Source organism: Uloborus diversus, chromosome 7 (assembly GCF_026930045.1).
Source record: "Uloborus diversus isolate 005 chromosome 7, Udiv.v.3.1, whole genome shotgun sequence".
NCBI classification, from domain to species: Eukaryota; Metazoa; Arthropoda; class Arachnida; order Araneae; family Uloboridae; genus Uloborus; species Uloborus diversus.
The window spans coordinates 23423094-23446190 of NC_072737.1; the positions used below are offsets into that span (position 1 = coordinate 23423094).

The 23097-nt window shown below is 31.0% G+C and overlaps 2 protein-coding genes across 4 annotated transcripts in view; one reads left to right on the forward strand and one right to left on the reverse strand.

The window, feature by feature from the left end:
- LOC129226336 (selenocysteine insertion sequence-binding protein 2-like) overlaps positions 1–706 on the forward strand; it is a 41022-nt gene extending 40316 nt beyond the window's left edge. The window contains exon 11 of the mRNA XM_054860938.1: positions 476–706. Coding sequence (XP_054716913.1) covers positions 476–706 — 231 coding nt within the window. The remainder of the gene's footprint in view (positions 1–475) is intronic.
- Positions 707–1531: 825 nt separating this feature from the next.
- On the reverse strand, positions 1532–22089 carry LOC129225652 (phosphopantothenate--cysteine ligase-like). Of its 3 annotated transcripts, none has more exons than XM_054860122.1 (8): positions 21871–22089; positions 19271–19425; positions 15899–15987; positions 13008–13150; positions 10440–10654; positions 7455–7571; positions 3448–3513; positions 1532–2136 (listed from the first exon to the last, which is right to left on the reverse strand). In XM_054860122.1, exons 2-8 carry the CDS (start codon positions 19400–19402, stop codon positions 1975–1977), a joined length of 924 nt encoding a protein of 307 aa, XP_054716097.1. In that variant the 5' UTR covers positions 19403–19425; positions 21871–22089; the 3' UTR covers positions 1532–1974. The 3 variants fall into 3 exon arrangements, with proteins under 3 accessions (XP_054716097.1, XP_054716096.1, XP_054716098.1); XM_054860121.1 differs by having other exon boundaries at positions 19271–19448; XM_054860123.1 differs by lacking the exon at positions 21871–22089 and having other exon boundaries at positions 13008–13133; positions 19271–19440.
- Between the last annotated feature and the right edge of the window lie 1008 nt (positions 22090–23097).

Consider the following 23097-nt stretch of genomic DNA (forward strand, 5'->3'; position numbering starts at 1 on the left):
TTCTTTTGTTCTCTCTTATGCATGCGTATGTGTTGGTCTCCGAAAGTAATGAGTGGAATCAAATAAAATTTGGTCCATATGTTAACCTTAGAGCAGCGTTTCTCAACTTTTTTTGACCCGCGGACCAGCAGAGCAGAGCTTTTTAAAAAAACTTGCAGAACTTTTTTTTTTGATTGGATATTAATGCGTTGCTTTGTCCTTGAGAACTAGTCGGCAGTCATGTTTATCACATTTAACTGCAGAAAGTTACACAGACAAAAGGTAAAATTTGCAAAATGCTAACTTAAATATGTTTGCTCATTGATTTTTTATTTTGGTGGATGCAAGTCCACAGGTAAGGTTGGGGAAAACATTTTTAATATACTTATTATATACTGTTCCATTGAATGCTTTTTTTTTTAAACTTGATTCATTAAATGGTAATATTTTTAAAAATCTTCATTTTAAACTTTTATTTAATATTCTACTCTATTAGGTAAATTTCAAGAAGATGATTGAGTTACTAAATCAAAGCAAAGAAGATTACGAACAAATTCTCAAAGGTGTTAGGCTTAAACTATCTGATGAGGACATCAAACAACTGATACGAGCTCGCCTATTGGCTCCCGAGAGCTTAATGGAAATTCGTACAGACATACTGAGAAAGACTCTTTTAGAAAATCCTAAAATTGAAGATATGCCTAATGTGGAAGTTGTTGAAAGTTAATCTTGTAAACAAATTATTAACTATATTTTTATATTAAAGAGCTATATTAAATACTGTTAGTAAAACCTATGTTTTTTTGAACTTCATTATCATGCATCTGAGTGTGATAAAATCTCTGTTTGAAGCACATTTATAGATATGGCCAATTTGTTTTTTGGAGCAGTGTTAGAATATGAATTTAGGCATCATGATGACACCTAGGATAAGTTTCTTGCACAGGCTGGTTCCCCAGCCTTAAGTTTTTGGGAAGGAAGAAATTTTCAGTTTGCCGAATGATAAAATACAGCTATGCACGCATAGGTACATCTAATAAAAAGGGACATTTAGTTATTCAAAAATTGTAATATTGCAGTTATGTCTCCAAATTTGCTGAATCGTCAGAAAAAATTTGGTAAATGAGGAAATTTTTTCTCAGGTCCCAGTGAGTTCCTGTGACCTCCCACAGGATCGGCCCTGGTTTCTACATGTCAAAACAAGTAATTTAAGTGCTATTTTTACAGAATGAATTATATACATACAGTATAACCCTGATTTAACCATTGTCAAGGGACTGGAAAAAGTTGTCGTTAAACAATCGATATCTTTAAATCGAGGAGAAAAGACATTTAATTCCGTCAAATATGGAACAGTGAAATGTATCATTTAATTGAGGAAATAATAAATTGTTAAATCGGGTATCGTTAAATCGAAGTTATACTGTATCACATTACAAACAAAAAAAGCTTTATCAAACCAAAAGAAAAAGGTTTTCAAAGACAAAATTAATTGTATTTCAAAATTACTTTTACAAATTTATTCTTCAATTCAATCGCTTGTCTTAATCATCACGAGTCGAGAAAGAAGAGCTCAGGTGTCAAACTTAAGGCATTAAATTTGGCACCTAAGTTTATAAATTTAGACACCAAAGGAAAATTTTTGGTATTAAAATGCGACTAACAACCACCTACTTCTAACACTGCTTCAAAATTTATGCAACTATATTTTGTAGATGGAGCCCAAAAAAATTTTAAATGGGTCAGCAAACACATTCTAACTACATTTGTCCCAATTAATTCTTATTATAAACGGTGATATGAACCAAGTTTTTGTGCTGTCAGTGGAAAAAGAGAATTTGTTGGTGTTATGTCTTCGTCAATATATACTTGTGTGACAGCCAGAGTAGAAACCTGAAAAACTCAAACACATATTCATCCCATACAAAAAAAATTCAAACTACAGTTTAACTAATTAAAATATAGTATTTATATAACATAAATAATTTAAAAATATTATAGTTTTTCATAATACTTGAATAATTCTTCAACTATTTTTTCTTCTATTTCTTTTCCTTCTGAGATTTCTTCTTGATTTAAGATAATCGACTTTTCTTCTGTTTTCGTCACAAGTGTAACCTTATACTTACGACTATTAAGTTCATTGCCAATGACAAGCTGAAATAAAAATTCAAATTTTAGAAATCTGAATTGTTCACCATATTATCCTATTACTAAGATTAAGAAATTACATATATATTTATAATCAAACAAATTGAGTCTGGTGTTAGTAATAATAGTATTATAAATAATAAAACCATTTATTTATTTTTATTTTATTTTATTTATTTATTATTTTTTATTTATTTATTTTATTTTTTATTTTTTTTTTTTTGCAATTACAAAGCTTCTGTAATTGTGTAATGGAAAATGATTAAAAGGTAATAGTAAGTATGATGGATTCCCAACCTTCATTAAATATTGTAAATTATTTCCCCGAATTCTGAGATGAATTGTGTAATGGCTATGAGGAAAAAAAAATCTTGGTAGGAAAAATTTAGAAATTAACATTGATTTGCCACAAAAAAAAAGGACAAAGAGCTTTTCAACTGCAACCAAAAAGAGAAAATAAATTTTTTACATACTGAAATTTTTACCATTTATGACTAACCATTTTTGAATTATGCAAGATACAAGGGCGCCCATACGCAAAATGGTAAGGGGGCTCAGATATTTTCCCCATGGGTTAGGAGGGTATTTCCTCCATGGAAACCGATTTCAGGACAGATTAGAGTCATTAAAATATTTCGTTTTTAATAACATATTCATTAATGGCTGGAGAATAAACGTTTTTACATTTTTGCAAAGAAAAAAGTATGAAAAGCAAGGAAGTTCTAATTTCAAAGGGGAGGCTCAAGCCCCCTATATGGGCGCCCTTGGCAAGATACATACAAGAGCATATGTGTTAAATACAGATGTTCTAACAAAACTCATTAAAATGGACTTGGATGGGAGGGGAGGAGTTGTTTTAAAGACATATTTCAAAATTTTTGCCCCAAACCCCTACATATACCAAAAAAAAAAAAAAACTTATGGGCTCCCTCAGCACTGAAAAACTTTAAACTTTTTTAGTTCATCTACAATTTCAACTTGGATTTGAAGGACAAAAACTTAAATATTTTTTAAGGAAAGCTAGAAGAAAAAATAAGTCATTTAAGTTGGTCCACTTGGCAATTAGCTCTGATAGCTGACCAGTCAACCAAACCAATCACCTAAGCACAATGGCAAAACTAGATTCAATACCTTCATATTTATAATGCTTGTACAGAATTAACAGGTATGCTGCTTAATTAACAGATAGGCTATTTGTGTCACTGTAAATTTATAAAGTTATTGAATTTTCCATGAATATTAGTTATTTTTATACTTTATACAAATAATTCTTATGTATGCAATGTATATTATTTAACTTATAAATCAAGCACTTACTTTATGTTGGTACCTTTCTAGTGCTTTTCGTGCTTTACTTATTAGAATTGATTCATCTGTTTCCAACTGTTAAAAAGATCAAAAATATATTTAAAAAAAAAAATTTTAAACTTATTTTAACACAAACCAATAATAATTTTTTTTTTTAAAGATAAATAACTAAATAAAAACTCAAATGAATCATTGTTAAGAACAGCATTGCCTAGCCTCTTCTACCTGAACGTCACACCTAATATTAAGATGAATCTTGCTTGCCAAAATAAGTATGAAATTCAAATTTACAGTAGACACTGGTTAATTGAATCAACTGCTTTAATGAATTAAATCGTAAAAAACAGAACAAATCCAGCTTTATTGAATCAGCCACTTTATGGAATCAAAACTTTAAAACAAACGTGATTTACAGGGTTGGTTGTAAAATAACGTGAGGTGTTCAGATCCCTCTAGCAAGTGAGGTATTGGGCAAAACATTGCCAAATTTCATAGGCATTACATAGCAGACCATGGGATTTTGATTTCTGCAATAAAAAAGTACCAAAATTCACTACCAGGGGGGATTTTGGCGCTGCAAAAGTGTATTACTTAGGAATACTGAAGAATTAAATGCTAAAAAATTTAGCACACATCAAGTTTTTAACTACAAATGTTTGCTGCTTTCAAATAAGATTCAATAAAACCAACAAGAAATTTCAATTTGTAACAGGAGAAGAATAATGCCAAAAGGGGTCACGAAGAAATTTTGGCGTGAAAGCAAGGATATCTTCTTGGATAATATTCATATAAGATGGTGCACCACCTCACGTTGAGCTTTAGGTACTGAGTGTATGGCGACATTTCTTTGATAGATTTATTAGTCATGCATTTCCTACGGTATGGCCACTGTGGTCGCCCTATCTTTCCCCTTGTGACGTTCCGCCATGGGGATTTCTGAATGGTGTTGTGTTTATATAACGTGTTCCTGATGTCTCAACTTTGAAAACTCAAATAACATTGTAGGTAGAGGAAAATAATCCCCCCTCCCCCCCCCCCCCCGGATGTGTGGAAAATATTGTGCATTGTATGCAGTGCATGGAAATTACCTCGATGTTGGTCATATTGAACCTAATTTGTTAGTAAAAATCATATTTTGGGAATAAAATTGATACATATATTTTGGCAGTTAGCATTCAATCCTTCTATATTCACAATAATACGCCTTTTCAACGCCAAAATTTCCCCTGGTGACGATTTTTTGTACTAATTTTTAATTTCAGAAATCGAAATCCCATGGTCTACTTTGTACGCCCTTGAAATTTGGCAATGTTTCATCCAATACTGAACTTGCTAGAGAATTCTAAACAGCTCACGTTATTTTATAACCACCCTGTATATAAGCGGCAGCCACTGTATTTACATTTTGCCTAACTAACATGGGAAATCATAAGAAATGAAAAAAAATTATAAACCAAGAATTATTATTATTAATTACTACATGCTTTATTAATGTGAAGCTTCCATCCTTTTTTTAGAAACCAAATTCTTACTATTTGACAACAATTTTTTCAACAATAATTCTTAATACTGAATGGAAATAATTGGTGCTTTGGAAGGTTACAGAACCTAGACTTAGATTGATAGTATTGAATATTAGAACAATCTACATGGATTAGCTTCATGCTCGTGAGTCATAAGTTTGGCAAAAACAACTAAGAACACTGAATTAAAAGTCGGTTTTCAAATTAAGATTAAGAAAAATCAAAACGGGTTTATCCATTTAAGAGCTTTTATGCCACAAACACAGATACACAAAAGATAAATAAATACCTTTGTGCTGAACAGTAAAGCAAGAAATAACAACGTCAAAAAAGCAAGCTGCAGATTACTGCAGACACGTGTTTTGGCGCCACAGGGAACGCCTTTTTCAATCTAATCCGCTATTTTTATTTTTTAAGCTGTATGCTTATCTAGCTCTTGGCTTTTGTCTGATGTCTTTCCATCCATAAGCTCATTACTTTTTGCATTGAAAAAGGCGTTCCCTGTAATGCCAAAACACGTGTCTGCATAATCTGCAATATGTACTTTTTTGACGTTGTTATTTCTTACTTTACAGATACATATGTTTAACTTATGTTTTTACATGTTTAACCTTCCTTTTTGCATCGGAGGTTAAAAAAAAATTAGATGCATTTTTATGGAAACTTAAACAGTGAAATATGAGGTAAACAAACTAAGAATTTTGATATCCATACCCCCCCCCCCCTCCAATACCCACTCAACCTCATAACAGAATAATAACAAGCTCTAGATATTCCAAATTCTTCAACCCAACTGAACACAAGAATGTCATACATATTTTTTTATGAAAGAACATTGGGAATGTAATTTTTAAAAGTCTTGAAAAAAGCTATATGGGCAATTCTCCAGAAAAGTGTTTTTTTGCACTCCAAAGTTTCTTTAGAAAGACAAGATATGTATGTCTGTAAACTGTAAAAGTTTCACAAAATATCCTCAGTAATCTCAGAAATATTGAAAGTCAGAAATTTTCTGAATGCAATAGTATTTTTCTTTCATCAATTTCCCTAGATTTTGATTCATGAATCAATTGATTAGTGAATACTTCATTAAATTTGTTATCTAAAATCAAAATAAATATACTAAGAAAGTACTAAGGTATTGAACATTTTTAAAATGCTTTTCAACTAATTGTCTAATGAGTTTCAGTTGAACTTATGAAATAAAACATCCAAAGGAAAAAAATTAAGTTTTACAAAATCAAGCATCTAAAATATTAGAAATAATGCACTTAGTATGTTTTTATCCTTAGTCTATCTTTATCACTTACATGTTTATAATTTTTGAACTGGATGGTAATGATATTTTAACGTATTTCACCAGACAAGAAATAAAATATTGCCACTGTCATTAAAAAATAAATCTAAAGAAGTTCTTCTGCCCTTATATAGAAGTTTGGTAAGACCCCATTTGGAGTATGCTGTTCAGTTTTGGTCTCCTTATCTTAAGAAAGACATTAATGTATTGGAAAGGGTTCTATTGGGGGGCTACAAGGCTAATAAGTGGACTTTCCCACTTGGATTATGATTCCAGGCTTAGAAGGCCAAAAATGTACAGTCTTGAGCAAAGCAGAGACCGAGGGGAAATGATTCAGTTGTTTAAATTTATTAAAATGAAAGATGTTGCGGGGATGAAGTTCAGCACTGAAAACAGGACAAGGGGTCATTGTTTCAAGTTATTATTTAAATCTCAGGCTAACATGGATGTAAGGAAAAATTATTATTTTAGCAGGGTAGTGGAACCTTGGAACAGCTTACCGGAAGAGGTGGTAATGAGCAAGGGAGTAGACAGTTTTAAGAGGGCCATTGATATTCACTGGGGATTGTAAATTGACTAGGACCAGTCTAGCTGGGCCCAGAGCTTGTTGCTGGTCGTCACTTTTGTATTTGTATTTGTAAAACTTGACATATTTTTAACAAAGGCTCATTTAATATTAGCATGAAAAGAACAAAATTGCTTTATAATGTTAAACCCAACTCATTATGAGTAAGGATGTTATCGACAGAATTATATTTTCCCTATTGACTTTGATATTAAAAACACTTAATCAGTAAGCTTAAAAACTTGCACAGGCAAAAGTCTTATTTTATAAGTTATGGTGGCTGCTACTATAAATGAGAAGCCTTTGAAAAGCGTGTAAAAACTGTAGGATAGTAATGACGCAAGATGCTGGGGACAATTTTTAACAATAAATTTAAAAAATCTAACAGAGATGAAAATACATCTCAGAATTTGCTTTAAAATAAATAAAGATATTAAAATTAAATTAATTAATTAATTTATAGCAAATATACAAATAAAAAAAATAATTAAAATACTAGTAACAATTTTTCTAGTCATTTAAATGCAGATGCACCCCTGCATATGATTCTACCAGTGCCTGTGCTCGGCCCCAATTAGTTTTGACATCTGTAGTTCCACTGCACGATCTTTCAAGAAAATTTTACATGACTTACTTTGAATGAAACTACAAATGCATCAGGAACCCAGTAGCGGACAAGGGGTTGAAGCAATTTAGGAACCATTCTTAAATTCAAGCTAAGCTCTTCATCCGATGAAATCTTGTGTGTTGCCTAAAGAAAAAAAAAATCTTAAGTAATTCAAACTGGTTATGAAAAGAAAAATATATAGATAAATCGTATTAACATGCAACAAGATTGACATAACTCTTTTTCAGTAAAAATATTTAACACATTGGCTTTCTAGCAACATACACACACACAAAAAGAGTTTCGAGGTTTAAAAAATTTTACATAAAGATTTAAAAAATGGAAGTTATTAAAAATATATTTGAATTTGTAAAAACTCAATTATGTACTCTCTACTACTGCCTGCACTCTTATACCACCAACAGGACTAAATGTAGAGCATTTATGATTCATCAATGTTATTTCATTTTTCACTTATGTTGAGTTAATTTTAATGTTTAATGCTGATTAGTATTTGATTGAAGTACATAAAAAGCAAATAGTCTAATTTTATTACATTTTACATGTACTATATTTTAAAAGCATTAACAAAAGGTTTAAAATGCACAGATAGCAACAAAATTGCAGACATGTGTTTTGGAGTTAAAACTAACCCCCTTTTTTAAGCACTTTTATTATACTTGGCCTGGTTGTCACGGAGTAATCTTAGGCCTGCTTTTGCTTATATCTCAGCAACGAGACCAATTAGAGACTGGGATTTCACTAAATGATTTGCTTAATCTTAAGGTACAACTTAACGCTGAAAAATTAAAATTCTAAAATAAAATTATTATTTCAGTTGGGATAGAAAACAGCAAATTTCATGTAATTTCCCTGTTTAAATGTTTAAATATAAAACCCATTGTTATAAAATTTGTTGCCTTGCAACAGTAATGTTAAAAGCAATCATAATGAAAATTTTGAATCAAGGTGTCTCTGAAGCAAGCATAAAATTAGCGAGCATAAATCCTAGAGAGGAACAAGGATTCATTTTTAGTGCCAACTGCTTAGTTTTAGACACGTATGTAGGTTTTTTTTCCTTTTAGTACCGAGCATTTATATGAAAAAATAAGGTGACGTTTCGTGATGGTAAAATTATTCTATTTCTGAAATACATTTACACTAAAAAGAATAAAATAACAGAATTTAAAAAAAAAATACTTAGCATTTTTTATAATGCACTCAAAAAGACAAAATAACTTTTCTGGGTCAGAAAAGACAATTTAAGAATTCCTGTAGTTTTCGAAAATTCCAAGAAAATGACATCACAAAAAAAGAAAAGTGCGGTTCTAGTCATTTCAAACCAAACTTTCCCAATAAGAAAAATATGCATGTTTCAACACTCAAAGTTGTGATTAAAAGCTAGATAATGAGAAGAAGTTCTCTTCATGACTTGATCCACACTTTTCTTCGCTTGTGGTGTCATTTTCGAAAACTACAGGAATTCTTAAATTGTCCTTTCTGACCCAGAAAAGTTATTTTGTCCTTTTGAGTGCATTATGAAAAGTGCTTAGTATTTTTTTTTTAAAATTCTGTTATTTCATTGCAGAGAAATTAGCTTATTGATAAAAAGACATCTGACAAAAGCTTGTGTAACCTTAAACACATGTCTACAATTTCATTTTTTTTGTTGTGCATTGTAAAATTTGCTTTAAAGTATTTAACTTTTTACAAGTAGGAACTAGTAAGTAAACATTTTAAAAGTAAGAACTACAGAAAAAAAATTATGAACACAATTTTCTACAAGTAACTGATCATAAAAAAGCTTTTCAGAAAAAATATGTATGCAAAGTAAAATGTGATAACTGAAGACTATAAATTTCAAGACATACAATAAATAACAGTACTAAAGAATATTTAACACAAAGGATTAAACTCAAAATTAAATACAACATTTATTATTTTATTTTGAAAAAATTGTAAATGAAGGCCTTTTTTTTGAGTGGTGAGAATGTGACTGGTTTGAAAAGAATTTTAATGTTTGTTAAGTTTATGAGAAAAGGATGTCCTCTCGTGTTCAAATCCATGTGATATAAAAAATTTAAAAGAACTAGACAATTTTTCATTTGAGGCAGTGAGAAGCAAAGGGAGTAAGTGGACTTCATAAAGTTTTGAGTAAACTGCATTTAAAGTTTCTGTCCTAAGTGGGCTTTCATTCAATTTTTTTTTCCAAATCTTGCTGTATAGCAAAACCTACCAGGCCTACTAGAACCATCTCTTGCTCAAAAACAAAGAAGTTTTCCTACTACTTGTACTGTTATCACCTTTTTTTTTGGGGGGGGGGGCTCATACTACATCCCTATTTTTCTCACTACCTCATTTTTTAATCATTGTAAATAAAATTAAATCAAGTCAAATTAAGTGTAAGGTGCCTACAGTGTTTTAAGGTATAATCAGTAATAGGAAGTAGGAAGACCAATGTTTCTGATTGACTTTTTAATTTTTTTATTTTGCATACATCTGACTGAAGGGAAAATTATATGATAAAGTTTTGGATTATTTCCCTATTAACTTTGATACATTTACCGACTAAATGTGCCGACCGACCGAGTATCATTTGTTGCTTCTGTTCCTATTACAAAAGGTACTAAATTTTCTTACCACAAACAAGTTGGTCTGGCTGAAGTGACAGGAGATGAGAAATTGGGGTACAGTAAGCAAAAATATTTTGCCTCTGCTGCATATGGATTGAGTTGAATGATATTTCATCCTCTATAAATTTCCTTTTTCATTTCATACACTACCTGACAAGAGCAACATTTAGTTGCTCTTGTCTTTGCTTTTTTCAAATTTCATATTAGTTATCTGAATAAATAAAATATTCTGCACTAACTTGAGTGGATTTTATTCTAATTTCCGAAGCACATCAAGTTTGAGCTGAAAATTATATGCAGGCCTTGCAGCTACTTACTATAAATTTTGATGCACATTTGTGTCATGTAATATATGAGACAAAAGACATTTCAAACTTACCATTTCTTGACGTGGAATGTAAAAATCAGATACTGCAGCTGCTAAATACAATATTGCATTTCTGCCCATAGGTTTCAGTGCATGGGAAGCCTCATATAATATATGAAAATATGATGATAGGGTAGTAAATGGAATCTTGATCAGCATTTTCTTCGCGCAAAGCCTTTTGTATTCATTTGATATTTCTGCTAATTTATTACACAGATCACCATGAACTATAAAAACAAAAGATTTTTGTTAATGTCATAATTGGTTGGTTGGTTTGATTTTTATGGCGCAATAATAAATTACTGCAGCAATTCTATAAACAATAAAGTAAACGAGAAACAAGAACTTAATATATTACAGCGAAATCATGTCATAACGAGTACCAATGCAACAAAATATTTGTTTCGAACAAATACATTTTCAGTCCCCATTCAATCGCCATTAATTACATTACTTGAATTCCATTGCACTGAACAAGATTTGCAGTCCCTTGAAGTTTTTGTAATAAGATTTCACTGTACTGTCTATTTAAAATTTCCAATGATGATTCAAAGACACAAAGCTTACAATAGTTCTGCCAAATTCCATTTAATTATATATTTATTGCGGCACACCAATACTATCATCCCCTTCATCAATAACCATACCTGCCAACCTCCGAGAAAAAAAAATCCGGAAGATTTTTTTATTTTTCTCCACAAGACTTTAACGCAAAATAAAATCAAACAGGACACCTACCCTCTTTACATTTAACAATATATTAGTTCTGAATTTTATATCAATTGAACTTACTTTCGTTTAGTAAATATTACTTTTATTGCTTTCTTTAAAAGTTTGGAAATAACATTTGTTAGTCATCTTAAAAAAAGAACGAAGCAAAAACAGCTCGAATTGAGAGAATGAGAAGATAATTGGCGCCGAAATTGTGCACCTAGTTGCCCGCCACGACGCTTGCTTTGATTGGATCCCGATGAAGTCATGCGCTGTATCACTCAGTGACGTCATAATCTTGCCTCGCTTCTTCTCGTGCCATTCTCTTACGGCAACCTTTCCTTGGCTACTTGGCCTATAACGCGGTGCCGCGTTCCACAAAAGTCTCGTTAGCGCCAAAATTGGCGAGATAATTATTTTTTCTACAAAACGTGAAAAATCCGGAAGATTTTGCTCATAACCGGAAAAACAGAAAAGGACATAAAAATCCGTAAAACTTCCGGGAAATCCGGAAGGGTTGGCATGTATGAATAACTATCCCATGTTTGTTAGACAGCCAAAAATGATAACTCATCCAAACTAATTGCTACCATTTTCTGAAATTCACTTAGGAGTTCGCCAATGAGAGGTTATAAAGCCTCATATTACCTTGGAAAAGCCAGTTTTTTAAAAATCTTTTTGAAATTATATTCTTTGTGATTAAAGTTCAATTTTGTAAAATCCAATTGCAGCATTATTCTACAGATACAGATGTCTCACTTTGGTACATAATTAGGAAACTTCATGGAGGAAAGCAAGCTGCAACTCTCATGCACAGAGTGCATTTTGGCAAATTGCTTTGCTCCAAAAAGTAACATGCAACTAATTCCTATATACTCCTCAGTTCCGGCAATCTCTGTGGGAGATGCTAAACAACACTTACAAAAACTGCTGCCAAGGTAAATAAAATGTGTCAAAGCAGCAGTTATAGTTAATTATTTTGCTAGTGGGTGACAGTACTTTAAAAAAAAGGCATTTCATTGACACATTTTCCTTCACATCTTGTTTATCATCATCATCATTGGCTCAACAACCCATTGTGGGTCCTGGCTTTTTCCATATGTTTCTTCCAGTTGGGTCTGTTTTTCGCTTGACTTCTCCAATTTGGGGATTTAATAGTTTTGAAGTCTCTTTCCAAGCAATCCAGCTATTGAATTTTTAGACTTCCTCTCGGACGTTTGCCAGTTGGTCTTGCATTTCGAATCTTAAGTGGGATGGATTCAGGGGCTATCTTATTTAAGTCAAATGAAAATACCACTTTCTAAAAAGAAGAAAATTGCATTCGCATCTGTCCCTATTTTTAATTATTTTCATGATAGAATATTATTAAACACTAGAAGCAATTTTAAAATTGCTTCTACATTTGAACGAAGCCATTGCCTGTTTGGTGATATTTTAATAGTTGAAATTGTAACCCTAACTCCAGTGGATGAACCCTAAACTCCAATAGGTAGTGTTCATTGTTGATCATTTTTTCGTTTCTTCATTCCCCTGAAAGGACACATCTTACCAGTAAAACATTAAGTTACAGGATGGAATTCAGCCTTGCAACACTAAAGCCTTTCCCTGCATGTTAAACATTACCAAAACATATTAGCAATTTATCATGCCGTGGCACGAGTTTCATTGTTGAAACACATGGGTTACTTGATCATCAGCTATTATTTATATGAGGATGCTTCAAATCATTTCTGTACTTTTCTAATCTTAGAACCAATTTATTGAGTGAATGATTCAAAGTTGGTCTTGGGGGTGGATATGCAAGTAAACATAGCAATATTAAAATTAATTAGATTTATTTTTAAAAAATTTAAATGTTTATTGGCAAACCTGTAATGCTCCAGTTTCCGTCCACAGCTTGTTCAGTAACAAGAGATTCCATCAGGTCTGATACTGGAACATGCCTCACAAATGGTTCCAATGACTTACTACGATGCAAGAAAATGACAGCACAACCTGCTTTTAAGAAATATCGAAAATTTGTTAAGAAATTATATAACTATTTAGTTGACAATGTATATTTGGTTCAACCCTATGGAGCAAAATGATACAAAAACAAAAGACAGAAAGGAACAGCTGTTTCTTATTGACTAATAAAAATGCCTGAAGATCTATTGAGGTAGGAGTTTTTCCTCAATTCAAGATTAAATTGAGATTAGAAAAGCTGAAGACAAAATTATTTTTATTTTAATTTTCTTTGCTGTAATTTCAGTATCTTAATGTTCTTTATGTCTGAATATCTTATCAAAGTAACATGAAAAAAATTGCAATGAGAAATAATGCAAGAGCTTTTGAAGTTATACGGGCTGCAGCAGGGGTGCGCCCCCTCTAAATTTTGCAAAGACCCCTCCCAAAAAGCAAGAGCTCCCCAAACTGAAAAAATCCCCTCAACCCCCCCCCTAAAAATTTCAATGATGTAGTCTGCGCCATGCTCCCCCCCTCCCCCTTAGGTGAACAGCCCTGGATTGCAGTACATCAACTCAATTATGCATGTCTGATAGGGTGATAGGAGTGCAGTCAGAAGGAGGTTAGAAATTATCTGCCCTACAGAATCCCCCCCCCCACGTACACAGTATAAAATTCTAGGTGATCAAATCCACATGTATATATAAGTACATGCATGTACCTATAAGTATAATCAGTTCAGCCAGAGTATGTTCAAAACAGTATGAACACACCATAATTTAAGTAATTAATGTTCAATTAACTTGTCAAATTTATACTACTCTGATTCTGAACTGGGTCCCCACAAGGAACGGGCCCCTAGTTTCCCACTAGGCTTACATGGCCTCTTGTTGGCCCTGACTGACAATCATGAGCTAACACAGGGTGGCGACAGGAACTGTGAAAAAAAGTTCCCTGACTTTTCCCCCGATTTCCCTGATTAGGTTCACCAAATTTCCGTGATTTACGTTACCAATGATAATGTTTTCTTTCTTTGCTCTACTTGAAATCCATTGTATGTTTGTATAAAATGCAGTATTTTAAACGTTTTAAGTTGTGCAAAGTTGTTGAACTAAAGATATTTTTAAAAGATGCTACTTTTTTAATAAAATGGTTTAAAAAAACATATCAAGTCAATTTTTTTGGAAAAAAAACCCCTACAAAACAGTATATTAAATTTTTCTACATGGAAAGATTATAGAAAATTATAAAAAAAAAAAATACTTTACTTGCAGAAACCACTTAGCATAAGAATTTTAAGAAACTATTAAAATTACTCTTAAAAACATGTGTATTTATGATAGAACTAAAAAGTAATTGAGATTATTTTGAACTAAGTTTTCAAACAGTATAACAATTGTTGCAAGAATAACAAGTAATAGTGAAAGAATTGAAGTAATGTAGTTGTTCTTATGTAACTAATTGACATATTTATGCAAAACAGATGAAACCATTTGACATCCATTCATAGGAAGCTTTTCTCTAATCCAGAACATAGGTTTTAATGAATGTACAACATTTTAAGAATAAAAAAATAAAAATATTTACTTAAGTTCACAAGTTAACTCTATTTCAAATGATTTCAGTATGTAACAAAAAAAAAATCTTAGATTGCTTTTGTAACAAACAACTTTGAAATGCAAGAAAAAAAAATCAATTAATTAATTTCAAAATATATAAAAGAAGAATACAACTTGGTTATAAAATTAAAGAATCCCTTAAGTCTGAAGAAAAGAAAACCTTTATAATCTGTGGTGACAACAAATAGTATAACAGCAAAAAACAAAGTTTTTTTTTTATTGAAAGTTCAATTCTAGCAATTAAATTAAAAATGCGAAGAAGTAATAACTTTTAAGGTTTTAAGGCCTTAATTCAAAAACCAAAGATTTCTTCTTGAAATCGTGATTACAGTACACTCATTACTTCGAGACAATGGAATAAAAGCAAAGGAATGAAGGCTTCTTCTTTGCCTGTATGGTTGTTTATATTACGTAGCATTGAAAGCGTATAAGGAAATTTCAAGCTAGGTAAAATAAACAACCTAACAGACACAGAAGCAATCTTAGGAAGTTCATCCTGTGGTTAATAAGTAAGATTCAATACTTTGACGTTTAGTAACAGAGATGCACAAATATGCGGCAGTGTATAACCGCACCTCATTTATTTTACTTTTTTTTAAACAGATAATTGGCGGAAAATGCGTAGGAAATTAGAGTACTTAATTTTGTAAAGCAAAAAAATTTTTCTTCATAAAATCAATTTTCCCTGATTTTTTGTTATTTTTTAAAAATTCCCTGATATTTCCCTGACTTTTCCCTGATTAATAAAGTTCCCTGATTTTTCCCTGATCTCCCTGATCTGTCGCCACCCTGTAACAATATGCATAAGAACAATCCTTTCATTTCAAATTTTCTGCATTTAAAGCATATGTTAGTATAAAATAAAAACCTATGAAAGTGATAGTAAGATTTTTGAACTTTAAGGAATTTAATCTATTTTAATGCAAAAAAAAAAAAAAAAATCAAATGTAAAATAGAAAAACTTTGAGCTATTATTTTCTTTAATCATTCAGTATTACAGTGCAAGACACACTGTAAACCTATCAAATTTCTTAAAAAACATTTTTACGAATTCTGCTGCAAGTATTATCACACTAGTATAAATGTAACATTGTTTAAGAATAAAAGAAGATGCAATTAAAAAGACCTTACTACTAAAAAGATTCAATGCTTGAAAATTTAATACATTAATAAAAAAAAATGACTATCTAAGGATACTCTGCAGATGATGAACCTCTGGTACCAGCACTAAAATTATCAACAAATCTAACAGTGTTGTGTTCAAGAGGCACTGTTGTTCCACCAGACTGAAACAAAGAACATAAGTTAGGAAAGGCCAGCAAAACAAGGAACATAAAAGATCAAGTTCTGAACTAGATAAAATTACCAATTTGAAAAAATATTATCCCAGAATCAGTAAAATAAGAAATATTTAACTATTCTTTAACTTGTATATATACCCAAATCAAGAAAGGATCCACTCCATGCCTTCAAAGTGGGTTTTTAGAGTTTCAACCCCTCCCATTTGGGAAAAAATACTTATAACTAAATTTAACTTTAATGTTAAAGTTTGTGCACAGCACATTTTAAAAAATTGTCAAAGTTTTGTTTATTTAGTTTGTATTTCATAATTTTTATACACTTGTGCCTTCCCTTGAAATTCGTTCAATTCTCCCTAGAGGCAGTGCCCTCCAGGTTGAGAACTCCTGCTTTATATAATAAAAGGCAGAGAAAAGAAGTGTACAAAGTGTACAACTTACATAAAAAAATACTGTACCACGTGGCCAGACTAACGTAAGTCCGAAAACGGAGATTTTCAGGTTATTACTGCATTGTATGTAAGAATCTTACCTCTCATTGAGCCATAAAAAGTAATTATTTAAAAAAAAATAACTAAAAATCCTGCCTTTTCGGACTTACTGACCAGCAAAGCTTTTGAAAAAAAATTGTGGACTGATGATGTTTCTTTTCTTTTTTCTTTTATTTTTCTATCTTTCACCTTCCATCCTTTTTTTTGCAAAAAACAAAACAAAAAACAAACTTAGCATTTGCAGATTTGCGGGCAGTTAAAAGGCTGTGAGTTTTGATGTGTTAATCAGAATTTGTTTTGGTATGAATTTAAATGTGAAAAAGAAGAAAACTTTTGACCCAGGGACTGCTAAACACTTGTCAAAAAAATTTGCAAATGGGTGAGGGTTTTTTTTTTTCTTTCTTACCAAATAATAATAACAACAAATGAATTAATGAATACAGTGGCTCCCAAAAGTGTTCGTACACCTTTGACTTTCAATGAAATAGGCCCCATGCATTGGTTAGAATTGATATTTCGGAATAGGTATTTAATTATTATAAGATAAGTGATCTATTTTTAACAAAGCTACACGAAATTTTTTAATGAAACATTAAAACTTAATTTTTTTAAAATCAAAAACCAAAAAGTACCGGAAATTTTATTTCACAAAAGTCTTCGTACACTTCGAAAAAATGTCAAAAAAATAGTAAATAATCTAACTTTTTTCAAAATTATTATTTAGTAGAATATCATGCAGTATCAACAACAGCTTTTAAATGTCTGGGAATAGATATCATTGTTTTTTCTTTCTTTTTTTATGCAATTTCTGAGTAAGTGTTCAGCTGCTCTTCGAGTCTTACTGTTTCTAGTTCGCTTTTCGTTTCAATGGTGTATTTTCGTAATCTAGCCGCCAGATATTTCCAAATATGTTCCCTGAAGTTTAAATCTGGCGATTGAGAAGATATTTCTAAGTTTAAGGACAATTTTTGAGGCACCAAACGCAAACGTGTACTTCTTATCGTTATCTTGATTAAAAAAACAAAGTTGTTTCCAATTACCAAATTTCGGGCAAAGAGTTTAAATTGTTTTTTTTTTTTAATATTTAAATGAACAGCATGATTCGTTATTTCTTCTAAAAATTCCAAATTTCCAAGTCCTGATGCAGTTATGCACCCTCACACAAGAACACCTTCACAGTCCTGATTAACTGATCCAACTAAGTTCTTAAGATTAAATTCCTCATTTTTTCTTTTATTGACAGATATACAACAATTTAACCCAAAATATTGAATTTATTTTCATCTATAAGTAAGACGTTGTTCCAAAACGTTTTGAGCTTATTTACCATTGATTTTACAACGGAAAGCATAAGCTTACCGGTTTTCGCACGAACAAGAAAATTTCTGCGTGAAGAGGTCTCCTTTAATCCAGCTAATCAGAGAACTTGGCGAACAATTTTAGGTGAAAATTAAACACAAAATATTTCATTCAATTCTGCAGAAGCTTTTTCAGCACTCAAATGTGTATTTTTCATAATTATTTTAACTGTAAACCTCCGATCACGCTTTGTTAACTTTGCCAGTTGACCTTTTCTTACCTTATTTTCGATCCGATTCTTGTCTTTAAATCATTTTATCAAGCACTTCACTATAGAATGGTATAAATTAACTAATTTAGAGACATTTTAAACCAATTTATGTCTACTGTGAGGGGAAAGAATCAAATTTCGAGTCGTGTTTGTTGTTTTTTACGCATACCTGACATTTAAGAAATAATAAGCAGAATATTAGGGAATAAATAAACAAAAACTGAAAGGTAAATGACTTTAAAGTGTCATTACAATGCAAAAGTAATAAAAAAACCACATATGATAATTTTAATCATGAATATATTCGAAAATATTTCAGTGTACGATGACTTTTGTGGCATATTTTTTCTCTGTCTCTTCGTTTTTTGACAAATTTCAAAAATAGAATCTGGCAATATTTTGAAAATAACTACTGGGTTTTATTCAGAATGGTATAGGAATGGTGTGGAAAACAATTGGACTTCATATTCAAATTCAGTTTTGCGTTATTTCGGTTTTACTATAAAATTTCAAGATGTACGAACACTTTTGGGAGCCACTGTATATAGTATCAAAACTTTACTTCATGTTAAAGAATTGTTACAATAAAGGTTAAAATGCTAAGAATAAGATCTTAACTAACTATTGCAATAAACATAAATAAAAAACCATAGATAAAGATCTTGTTGGGATATTATCAGTGGCGCACAGGGGAAATTTTTCAAGAGAAGGGGTCCAGGATCGAATGTCCACCATTCTCATCGCACTCTAACACACATGCATATTCTTTTTGAACAAGGAAATTGCATTTACAAGGATGAGCGAAATTCTCTGAGGACCGGTTAAATCTTTCTGCAGACCGTTGCCGGTCCGCCCGACTACTTGTTGAGGATCACCGCTTTATCAGTATCATAAGAGTTTGAGTCCCAACCTTTGTGTTTACACCAGATAAAATTTTTTACGCTCTCCTGCAAGGTAGTGAAAATGTCACTTGCATTAGCTTAGATTCAAGCTGAAACATGTCTTAGGAAAGCGACCTAAAGTTTAATTGTACATACATTTCTGTTTGTAATGTTTAACACTATCCAATAAGTAAAATGTTTCATTAATCGACAAACTAAAAATAATATGCATGATTAACTCAGTTATTATCACAAAGAATTAAAATAACATATATCAGGTTGCTGAATAGAGGAAATATAGATAGAAAATGAAATTAAAAATGTTATACCGTGACCAACACCACACGGGTATTGTTTGAAGCATGGTGACTACAAAACTCAATCAACTGAGCCTTGATCTTGGGCAAATCTGATGGTGGTGGATTATCTTCATAATATTGTTTCCAAGAAGATTCACTCATTTTTGATCCCAGCTGACCTAATGCTTCATATGAAGAAATGATTTATCTAATAAAGAAATTAATTATATGGTAGATAATTTATTTATTTATTTATTTTTTGCAGAATAACAGTATAATTTTTTTTTAAACACTACTATTATTTCGAAATTTCTACCAGTAGCATGTCGGGTACACTGCGAAAAACCAAAATATTTCTTTCTTTGGCAAATTTTGTCTGACAATTTGGACGATAGACGCAGGGTTGTAATTTTGGCCGGACAAAACTGATTTTATCCAAGCCACTGGCTAAAACTGGTTAAAACCGGCCAAAACTGGATTTAACCATCATAGAACTGACCAAAACAAAATTACATGAAAATACACTTCTAATTTGTATGTATGTGAGCTATGTGTGTTTTGCAACTAATAAATCTGTTAGTTGGAAGTTTTTAAATTAAGCACAGCAATTTTAGTAAATTAAATATAATATTAGTGAAGTAATTTACATAGTTACAACAATAGTAGTGAACAAATTTCAACTTTCTTCAAAATTAATAACTTAAATTACTCACAACTAAAACAACAGACATAAGGAATACAAAACGCCTGTAACATAAATATAGCAACTTTTCAGTAGTGTTGCTTTTAAATTTTCAAAAGTGTTTCTCCCCCTGTACCTTTAGTTTTGTTTTTAAAAAATGCGTATATATGTTTCTAAAATATTTTTTTTTCTCTCATTTATTCTTCAAAATTACTTGAAATACTTTCAAATACTTTGTACATTTGTGTGTGAGAATTAAAATCTATCTATTCAACTTACAATGTTTCACTCTATTATTTTTTTAATGTTGCTGCATATTTTTCATATAAACCTTATCTTCTAAACATGCTGTAATTTCTATAATCTGTAAAACATACTATTTAGATAAATAATGAAAGATGATTGATTATGGTTTGTTTTGCATTTCTTTTTAATAAATTATTATTTCGTTTTCATTTAAAATTTGATAATTATCTAAGTGGCCAAAACTGGATAAAACTGATTTTATCCCGGCCGGTTTAAACCGGTTTTATCCATGGTTCAAACCACCACTGGCCGAAACTCTTACAACCCAGCGATAGAGACAGTATTGCAATAATTCAATTTTTAAATGCCTAAATGTCCCTTTTTATTAGATGCTTGTTTGTTTGTAGACAATATTTTATCATTCAGCAAAATTTGGCTTTCCTTTCAGCCAATTGAGAATTTTTCTCTCTTTAAAATTCAGAGTGCCCCAGAGCGTAATACGGAAAAAAAAATATTGGCAGGAAGACCTTCAAAATAAAATTTAACAGTAAATTTATGAAAAACCTAATAATAATTCTGCATATTTTTAGCCGTTTTCATTGTGTGACTTTTGCTTTGGAATCCAAAACTGGAAAATCCAGAACTTTTTTATTTTACTTTCGCATGTTTTGTACTGAAAAATATGCATGAAAGTATTTCAAAATAGGATTTTAAAGGAGAAAAAAAAATTCTCCTAATTTTCAGACGGAAAGTCTGAAAACAAAAATACATGAGGAATCATACTGAATTAAAATGATCTAATCTCGAAGACCAAATGATAAAATAACATTGGTCAGTAACATACTGATTGCTTAATGTACAAATGTGGTTATTGACAACTTTTCTAAAAATAGAGTAAAGGAATAAACTGGAAGATGGTGATCAAATCAATTACAAAAATCTTTAACTAAAAAAAACAAGGATTTCAGATGTATCAAATAAAAATATTTGTACTTTTATACAATAATAAATTTTTTTAATGATAAAACTGATAATTTTGATGGTGATTTTGAAAATATACCATATAAATAGGATCAGAATGCTGGGTATTAATTTATGCTCATTCATCTATTAATTTGTTTTCCCAAGTGCATTTCATTCTATTTTACCTTTTAATGAGTATATAGAAGTTAAAAAATACAATTAGGAGAAAACAAATCCATTTTTTTAACGGTTACAAATTATAAACAAGTTACAAAATGTGTTAAGTGAAAATAAACCAACAATAATTAAATTAAAATTTATCAATAAACAAAAATCACTCTAAAAGTATAAAATATCTCTGAAAAAGACATATACATCAGAAGAAGGGAATAATATGTTACAAGAAACATTTATCAATGACACTTGTATTTTTCAATTTAAGTAATCTTCACAAGTGATGTACCTACTATTTAAAAGGGAAGCAAAGAAAAAATTATGATTAAAATTTTAGCAAACAATAATTAATCTCAGAATTTAATTTTCTTCAATTTCAATTGGAAACACATGATTTCAATTACTGATTTCGATAAATAACTGCATTTGCTGACCTTTTCAAAACTTTTAGTTTAATTTGTTTTAAATCACACAAGTTTCGAAGTTTCAATGATGTTACAACAATCGTTTTCAATTATTCTTAACAGTAATAAATTGAAATCAAAAATACTCAAACTATACAAACCAGATAGAAGTTTCGAAAGGAAGTGGCACAGACCAAAGAATTTCTTTTGAACTTAAAAAAATTAATAATACAAATTCATGAAACATGAATTGTAAACGTAAAGAGAATCTTGACACCACTTTTGACGATATCACGTTGATTGAATGAAAGACTTTTAAAGTCAAAAGTACTTGATTGATGACATGTCTCTTGTATATCCTGGATCATATAGCGTATGCTTTTTTCCTCATTCCTTCCAAGTTCACGAAGATTTCATAATACTACTACTATGTAGATTACCCATCATTAAAGTAAACACATGCTGTGAAGCAGACAACTATTTTTCTGTTGCCATTTTCCTTGGAATAAACTCCATCTATCGTTTTATAAAAAGGAAGGACCCTATTCACCTGAACGTCATTGCCGGTATAACCACCACATTTGTGAGTACTTTTAGAGTCCGGACTCTAAGTACTTTAGCAGACGAAAAGTCGATTCTCCTTGGTCTCTGATTCTGATAGCACATGCATTTATGAGGCTTACAAACACTTCTTTGATTGCTTATGGATGTCTTTTCATCCATAAGCTCATTATTTTTTGCATTGAAAAAGGCGTTCCCTGTAACGCCGAAACACGTGTCTGCTGTAATTTACAAATTTGTGCTTCTACTTACGTTGTTTGTTCTGACTTTACTATTCAGCACAAAGGTATTTATTTATCTTACTTCTTTGATTGTCTATTCGCAACTCCAACGAACTATAGGGGGCACTGCAGTCACTGTCTAATGGCCGACTTAAACACTAAAACAAACGCATGTGGTAACGAAGAAAATGCTAAAAGTGTTGTGATTTTTGTTCGTATGTATGATTTTTTCGCTTTATTCATTTGAAAAGATTTTTCAAAGTCTTTTGGTTATTCTGACCCATATAGAAAGAGATTAGAAACCAAAAAGTATTACGAAAATAAGCAATTAATGCAGAGCACACAGTAAGTTGTTCTGAAGCAGCCATTTTCACGATGTTGAATTCGGAATTCATAATTTTTGGTTCGCTTCGAACGGCATTTTCATTTTGTACCGTTTTTTCTATACATTAGTACATATTAAGTTCAGTTTCGTGACATTTCCGGCATTTGTTGACATTTTTGTCACATAGTGCACATACGTGGCAGACTGTCAAGAGTAACGTTTAACACTAGATAATTCATTTCTATGACTATATGATTGGATATCCAAAGAAATCATGCATT